Raw genomic sequence first — 8397 nt, 5'->3', positions numbered from 1 at the left:
ATTAAAAAGCAATTTGAGAAATGACTCCGGGGCATCCCTGTCAGGTTTGGCTTTGTCTGTTTAGTTATTTTTGCCCGGCTCTGGTCTATGCTCCCAGCAAACTGAATGTAGTAAGGATAAAGTGCCTGGCATTTCTATTTGCTTACATTTTGCCCAAGCCTGTGTGTATGTGTGCCTACAGGGGAGAAAATGAACACCGGCAGGAGTGGAACAGACAAGTGCAGGTAAGACCAGCACAATTCTGTCTTTGTCTCCTAATGTAAATGAAAGGATACGAAGTAGGTAGGAACAAAGTCAGAGATGGAAATAAATGTGAGGGAAAGCACAGATCACATGTAGAGATAGTAAAACAAAAGAAAGTAACCCTCCCAGCTTGCATTTCATAATCAGTTTCATAGTCTTTATAAGTAACTTGTGGCTGCTGGATCTGAGTATTAATAGATCTGCGAGAAAACTTAAATAGTATTCTATTCATCATTTCTGACCAGTGGGCCCCTTGATTATCTACTTAACACCTCTGCTTGCTAAAGAATTTGCCCTAAGTCTTTGCATGTGACACTGTTACATGAACTGAAAGGGAGGATTGGGACACCAAGGATTATAAATACTTTTCTTTATTCCTGTCCCCATTTCTTCGTATTTTCCACAGGCATCCAAATATTTTAATATTTTTGCTTTACAGCCATTAATAAACCATTCAGCTACATACACTTATTCAGTTACACACAACAATCAGCACATTATTTTTTAGAATTTAATAGCAAATTGAGTTTCACTTTTAGCTTCAGAAAAGTAAAAACTTGTTTGTCTAGTTCAGGATCATTTTAAGTCCTGTGTAAGGAAATATCCAGCGGTTTCTAATCGAGTCGTTTTGCAAAGAAAAGTGTTTTAGTGGCTAATTAGATGTTAACATTTTAGGAATTAGATAATTATCTCACTTTTTAAATCTTTAATCCATTTAAGTATTAGGCAAAAAGCGCCACAGCTGCAGATTGCTTAATGATTGCTTAATTTGCTCCACATCTATTAAGTGTGCTGTAACACTTGGTAATCAGAATGATTTGCGTTTTTGTCATAAAACTGTGTGTCAGTCTAAAGCTGCTTGTAACTCCTCTCCGACCTCTATCCAGTTTACAAAGATAACCTTTTGTCTATATAATAAGAGCCCAGATTTACGCCAGAAGAAGCCAAAGCTGATATTTTCTCTCGTCACCAGTGCATGGGTGTAATTGTGGGTCACATGCATTGTTCTATGTGCTCAGCTGATGAAGAATAGCGGTGGTAAACCTCTTAGAAAAGCTGAAGGTTTGCCCAGGTCTTGCAGCAATACTGATGGAGGATCAGCCTCCTCTTGCACTTTCTTTGGCTGCACACACTCACAGCAAAACACACGCACAAGTTCACATGCCTGTCTCCTGCCTGCGATTATACTCCAAATCTGACTCACTCTTGCCTGCTTTCCCGAGTCAACCCTACTGCTTTGTCAGTCGCTGCTCCATCGGAGCCAGATCACACAAGAGAAAGGACTCCACCAGCAACCTTCACCCTCGGCGTTTCAGTTGTTCAACTTGGCTATTTTGGAGGACTTTAAAGAAGAACTGCCTGAAGCACATGCAGAGAGAGATTTGACTAACTAGGAATCAGTTCATATTACTCTCAGTCGAGTGGACAAAGGGACCGGTGGCCTCTCGCATCAGATGGCTACAACTATCCCAACCACAGAAGTCTGAGGAGAAGTCAAGCCAAAGGTCTGTCTTCCGTAGGATTTTCCTTCTTTCTTTATGTTTATTTTAAGTAGTTACTTTCAATACTGCTGTGCACTGAAGAACCTCCTGAACTTTACTACGTCACATAAGACCCTTTTTTAAGGCATAACTTCAAAGATGGAACTTTTAACAGACAGTCCACGTGTGCGCTCGGACAGCACGAGCAGCTCGGCATCTCAGGGCTCAAAGTCGAAGACGGTTCTTCGCCAGCGTTTGTCCCAGCTGCTGACCTGCATCGAGGACATGAGCTCTGACGACGAAGCCAGTGAAGAGGTGTCACGCACGCTGGAAGAAGCATTTCAGCTCTGTGGACGCTTCATTCCCACAGATGCATTCAGGTTGACTTTAACACTTTGGGCTTTTAAAAAGCTTGTAAAAGAAAAATCACTTTTAAACTTTGATTTATCATGAAGAAACAGGCATACCATAGCAACTAATATAGTTCATATCAAAAAGTGCAAAAATGATCAATAGGGTCTTAAAGTGGTATTTGTGAAAATAATATCTGTGGTTCTTAGTGGGTTCCACTTAACTTATAAGATTACAAAAGTGTGTATTTTGGAAAAGTAAATGTTGTCAAGGTTGTGTTTTTTTTGTATTTTTATGGTATAAGTGTTGCTCTTTTTGAGGACACAAACTGTTGAGCATGCACATGCACACAGCTTTGTAGAGTTGTAAATAATATTTGGGAGTTTTTTCTCACAAGGATCCACATTGTGACCTGGAATGTGGCCACAGCAGAGCCTTCTGAAGATGCCACCTCTTTGCTCCAACTAGATGCCCAGCCGCCTCCAGATCTCTATGTGATTGGGTAAGAAATAACATTTTTGACAGTGGAGTTTTAAATGTTGCTAATAATCTATTTTATATATATATATTCATAATGAATCACAGCAGTGGAATCAAAGACATTAGACTGTCATTACTTGTCTCTTTTTGTTTTTCTGTGTGTTAGCCTCCAGGAGGTAAACGCCACCCCAGTGAAGTTCATCACAGATCTCATATCAGAAGACTCCTGGAGCCATGTCTTCATGAACTCACTGGCACCCAGAGGCTTTGTCAAGGTCGGAGAAGACAGAAGAAGGAAAAGGAGAAATATTTGTCTTCATGTGTCTCTTTAATCTCCTGTATTTTTCTTTCATCCATAAAAGAGACATAAAATATATTATTACATACATTTTTATACTGTTGCAGTTAAACTGTTTGAGATTCAAAGAGGAAAAGAAAAAGAAACGCTGCATAATCTACAACATTTAATAATTTTATGATTCTTTTTCTTAACTCTTATCGTATCTCCCTATGTTTTTATTTCTTTTAATTATCCTAATTGTACAGCACCTTGGTCAACAGTTGTTGTTTTAAATGTGCTATATAAATAATCTCGACTTTAATACAATCTTACTGTCTCCATCTGTGTCTAGGTCACGTCAGTGAGGATGCAGGGTTTGCTGTTGCTGCTGTTTGCCAAACAGATTCATCTTCCCTACATCAGAAACATCCAGACCACCTACACTCGGACCGGCGTGTTTGGCTACTGGGTAGGAAATTAGAATGGGAGCTCTGGTTATCCCTGAACCTTGTAGACAACCACACTGTGTGCACACCAGGAATCCCATTGGCATCAGATGCTGTAGGGTTTAAACGCACCATGAAAGGTCCATTGTGTTTGTTTAGTGGAATGTGCAGTAGCTTTGACAGAAAGAAATCACAAACAAAGAACACTGAAAGCAGTCAGAACACTGGGATAGAAAACTTGTGTCTAATCCATAATCCAGGTTAAAAGAGATGCTTTTTTTATAATTAGTCTTCTTCACAGACTGTATTTGTTCTCCTGTGTGTGTCTGTGTTAGGGTAACAAAGGAGGAGTGTCTGTGCGCTTTTCCTTCTATGGACACATGATTTGCTTCCTCAACTGCCACCTAGCTGCTCACATGAACAACGCTTTGCAGCGCGTTGACGAGTTTGAGTACATACTGGAGACGCAAGACTTTGACATCTATGACACCCCACAAATCCGGGACCACAAGTCAGGACTCCTTCACAGAGGCACACAAATACTATGCATATACGCAACATGGGCTGCTGTGCAAGTAAAATGTGGCTCTGCGGCTTTTTCACAGGGTGGTGTTCTGGTTTGGTGATCTGAACTTCCGCATCGCAGATCACGGTTTGCACTTTCTCCGCTCATCCATCAACAGCGGCCGGCTAAATTTGCTGTGGGGCAAAGACCAGGTATTGTACTAGTGTGAGGACACACACACACACATAATAACACACGCTTGCTCATTATTTTCATTTTCCTGCAGCTCATCATGATGAAGAAGAAGGAAGCTTTCCTGCAGGAATTTGAGGAGGGACTGTTAAATTTTAAACCCACCTACAAGTTTGACCGTAACTCCGACACCTATGACACCAGGTAACATGCTAAAAAATCTGTATTACACACACATGATCGGCAAATTTTGTAAGCCTTATTTGTGTCCTCGTTTCCATTTTAATTTTGCACAGCACTCCAAAGACATGGTTGGGTTTAAAGTAAGAATTCTTTTGTGTTTTGCACCCCCCACATTCCTTTATCAGCTTTTGCCACCACATCTTTAGTTGTAGCAAAACAAGACACACTAAATGGAAGCTCAAAGCAGCCATGGCATCTATAAACCTGATTTATAGATGAACAAGGTAGCAGCTCTTTCTCCGACTCATATCCAGAGCACTGAGGCTCTTCCCTAACAATAAACAGACCCAGGCCCCTGCAGCTCTATGGCACCACCCTCTTCTTGCTCCTCACGCCTCTCACCTGGGTGCTCCTCTCTGAATGGTTGGGGGCCTGGTTCTGGATGCTAGATCTGCCTAGGTGGGTGTCTCGGTCCTGTGTATAGGATAGGCACCTTGAGGGTTACTTAGATATAACCCACATTCACAAAGTGTATGGAGACACTGGCATAAGCAACAAGATTCAAATGGGTTTTGTAAGCATAATATGACTGATAAATGGCAGACATGTTCTGCATATTCATTAGACCAGAACTCCCTTCTGCACCCAGCACCCCACTATTTGCACTCCTTCTTCTTTTTTGTTCCTGTGTAATCCACATTTTGCTTTTCACAGCAAATTAATGTTTGCATAAGCTGTAATACCCTGTTAATGGTACTATCTGCTACTTAGCATGTAGCCTACATCATTTCTCATATGCATGCTACACTATAGGTATAACCTTATACTGCATATGTATGTGTTTGGTTTGCATTCTTTAACAGCACTTATTTTTTCATAAGAATTAGTATGTAGATTTGTATGGATAGACAAATGTAAATGTGTTAAAAGGTAAGCAATAGAGAAAAAAAATTACATTTTAGATAGAAGTTGTATAATCAACAGCCATGTTCATTATGCTCGGCGTTGAGCACCCATAATTTTGATGTAGATATACAATGACAATAAAGGGCTATTTTATTCTGTTCTTCTATTCTATTCTCAGTGGAAAGAAGAGGAAGCCAGCATGGACAGACCGGATCCTCTGGCGCATCAAACCCAAGCCCCTGCCATCAGAGGAAGATGATGAGAAGGCATCAACTTCCACAGATGAAGAACAGGATGAGTATCCAGTCCTGGTCACCCAGGATAAATACACCAGTGACATGAGCTATGGAGTCAGCGACCACAAGCCTGTCATTGCAACCTTCAGCCTGGAGGTGAGAGCAGATGCACTGCATAGACCTCTGCTTTTTCAAACGTTCTTTAAAAATATTTTCTTTTCTCTTATCTTTCCCGCAGCTGAGAAAAGTCTTTGACACACCACTGGTGCGCGTGTCTCCTGTGGGCATATGGAGCGCAGGCCAGGATGCACTTTTGACCTACTCTGTCCTGGAGGACTTTATGTCTTCTACGTGGGACTGGATCGGCCTGTACAAGGTACTAGGACTCATGTAAAAACAACAAAAATCAATAAATAAATCATGTAAACCTTATATATTATAATTGTGTGGATTTGGACTGACTTTCTTGCGCTTCAGGTGGGATTTAAGACTGCGTCTGACTATGAAACCTTTGTTTGGGTTCGAGAAAATGAACTGCCAGAGATAAATGAAGTCATACAGGTAAAGTAGAAGTGCAGCGTTTATGTCATATTAACAGATTCTTTATGAATGCATTATTCATTAACATGCACATATGTGTTGTTGCAGATTTCTGTGGATAAAGGTCAGATTCCTCTGTTAGGTGGACAGTACGTTTTGGGGTACTACAGCACAAACATGCAAAGCATCACTGGCCTCAGTGATAGCTTCCAGGTAACTGCTTCACTATCATATCTGTAGTTTTATAGTTAGATATTTTTTTAAACTCTTAAACATACAATTTAATGCATCCACGAAGACTATTTAAATGTAGAATTTTGTTAATACAGGTGTACCTACATAAGCGATTACTGAGTGCATGCTGTGTTTGGAGAAGGAAGCAAGCATGGCAGTGTGCTTTATTTTGCTCTCTCTTTGGTTCTTACAGATCCTGGAGTCTAAGCGTGCTGTCATGGAAGGCCTGGTTCCCGAGGATATCAATGGCGTCAACAAATAAGAACAGATTCTCTGCAGTGCCACGTCTTATTCCTCGCCGCTGCAAAGTCACACAGATCTGAATCAGGCTATAAAATTGCCCCAAGGTTAACTCCTTAATCTACTGGATGAGCAGACTCTGTCATTCATGTTGGCCCCCACAATTTGTCATCATGTTAACTCCAGTTTGTTATTTCCTACTTTGCCTTTAAGGTTCAGGCTCACTCTTGCTGAAACAAGATCTCTAATAAAAAAAAAACTTTAATGAGTAGCCTCAGTCTATCCACAGACCCTGTTAGAGCAGATATACGGAGAACACATGTTAAACTGCACAGCAGCTTGAAAACAGAAACTGCATTTGAGTTTTGTTTCAAAGTTGTTTGTTTTGGCAGCTCATAGTAGCCAGTGCAGATTAATACAAAAGGTGCAAAACATCATTGTGTAGAAGAGTGTGCTCTTTTGTTTTATATGTGCTGTCTCAGTGAAGAAAGATGCACCCTGCAACTGAAATTTCTTGCAATGGGTTGTCTGCAGAAACTGTTGAATATGAGAATCTTAGAGAGGAACATGACTAGGGATGGGTATCATTTAGGTTTTATCCGATACCAGTACCAAACCGGTACTTTTGAAACGGTGCCGGTGCTCAAACGGTGCTCGAACCGGTGCTTAAAGAATGGAGAACACAAAATTGGTCCAAAAACCTCTCATGTTCAGCTGTTTTTTTGTAAAAAAAGATAACAATTTTAGTCTTTTCTGCAGCTATAGGGGATTTATGGCATCACTCTTGGCTGGAAGTAGTGCTTAAACAATGGAAAAAACACAAACTTTGTCCAAAAACCTCTCATGTTTAACTGTTTTCCACTTTTTCTTTGGTCATTTTAGCCTTTTTGGCCAGGGTGAAGGGAGTATCTGCCATCAAACAAGAAGACAGCCGCATGTAGCTATGATGAGGTTTGCTAGTTCACCTTACATGCATTAATGTAATAACGTGGTTAGCCTACTCAACGTAAATTACACACGAACAACATTAAGCTACTCACGCAGAGAAGAACGGCTGCTGCTGCCATCATCATCCGTCATCATTTCTGCTACACTGGCAGGGCTAGGGGCCAGGACTCTCCTCTTCGGGTTTTTGGGGGGTGTTGCTAACTCCGGGTCCGATAACAGGCACCACACCCGCAGTAGATGTGTGAGGTCTCGCAGCAAGCTATCAAATACAGTGCATTTCTCGGCTTTAAAAAAAAACGCTATGCGTCGCCAGGTGTTTCATCGGATTTGAGGTGTTACCTCCTTTGACTGTATCACAGTATCAGCTTAAAGCACTTGTTGCAGGCTGCTGAGTTTGCATATAAAGCACCGAAATGTGCGCTGCTTTTCGGTCTGGTTACTACCGTTTATGATGGCACCGGATACCGGTACCGATCCCTAAACATGACACAGAAAAATATCATCCTGGGAAAATGTATGTGTGATCGCAGTGGCTTATCTTTAAAATGTGAATGCAGGTTGTCTGTTTTCCTCTTGATGAAAATATGTTATATCTCCCACGCTGCATACATGAATCGTATCAGCACACTAAAAATATACTGCAAGACAAACTAAATATTTTTTGTGAATTTGTTTATTTAAAAAGATCCAGTATGTTTTCAGGATATGGATGTGTGACTAATCAGTGAAAAAAGATGGGCAGTGGGTCACTTTAATTATCAGTGATTAAAGGCCTGGAGGCTTGTAATCTGAGAGTGATCGTATTATTTTGCACTAACTCATATGCAAAGTCAAATTTGCTTTAACCAACAAAGCAATAGTAATAAGCACAACAGTGATTATGGTGATATTGTCCCGAGTGTACTCCAAAGAAAACATGGAACTGTCTACTCTCTGCATTGATAGATAACATATAGAACTGTAGGATACCCATTTATGGCCATCTGAGTGTTATTAAAGATTTTATATATACATCATAGGCAGTAAAATTGGATAAGCTGTTTCTCTTAGTATCTAATAAGCCAATCACAAGGCAGCAACTCAGTGCATTTAGGTATGTGGAATTAATCAAGATAGCCTTTTGAATTTCAAA

The 8397-nt window shown here is 40.6% G+C and overlaps 1 protein-coding gene across 2 annotated transcripts; it reads left to right on the top strand.

The window, feature by feature from the left end:
* Positions 1 to 230: 230 nt before the first annotated feature.
* On the top strand, positions 231 to 6983 carry inpp5kb (inositol polyphosphate-5-phosphatase Kb). 2 transcript variants are annotated; one of them, XM_040033141.1, is made up of 13 exons: positions 231 to 2104; positions 2473 to 2577; positions 2722 to 2830; positions 3188 to 3304; positions 3617 to 3792; positions 3887 to 3998; positions 4073 to 4182; positions 4275 to 4301; positions 5246 to 5459; positions 5542 to 5679; positions 5781 to 5864; positions 5952 to 6056; positions 6271 to 6983. In XM_040033141.1, exons 1-13 carry the CDS (start codon positions 1884 to 1886, stop codon positions 6337 to 6339), a joined length of 1587 nt encoding a protein of 528 aa, XP_039889075.1. In that variant the 5' UTR covers positions 231 to 1883; the 3' UTR covers positions 6340 to 6983. The 2 variants fall into 2 exon arrangements, with proteins under 2 accessions (XP_039889075.1, XP_039889076.1); XM_040033142.1 differs by lacking the exon at positions 4275 to 4301.
* The last annotated feature ends 1414 nt before the right edge of the window (positions 6984 to 8397 follow it).

The sequence above is a fragment of the Simochromis diagramma genome, unplaced genomic scaffold (assembly GCF_900408965.1).
Source record: "Simochromis diagramma unplaced genomic scaffold, fSimDia1.1 OVJJ01000216.1, whole genome shotgun sequence".
Taxonomy (NCBI): domain Eukaryota; kingdom Metazoa; phylum Chordata; class Actinopteri; order Cichliformes; family Cichlidae; genus Simochromis; species Simochromis diagramma.
The sequence above is the reverse complement of the archived record's forward strand: the minus strand, read 5'-3'. Positions and strand labels throughout refer to the sequence as shown.

Bases quoted from the DNA above. Each gene is read 5' to 3' on its own strand.
- inpp5kb (XM_040033141.1), top strand. From the start codon at position 1,884: ATGGAACTTTTAACAGACAGTCCACGTGTGCGCTCGGACAGCACGAGC. The intron at 3,793-3,886 runs GTCAGGACTCCT...GCTTTTTCACAG, and splicing joins CCACAAATCCGGGACCACAA to GGTGGTGTTCTGGTTTGGTG. The intron at 5,460-5,541 runs GTGAGAGCAGAT...TCTTTCCCGCAG, and splicing joins TTGCAACCTTCAGCCTGGAG to CTGAGAAAAGTCTTTGACAC.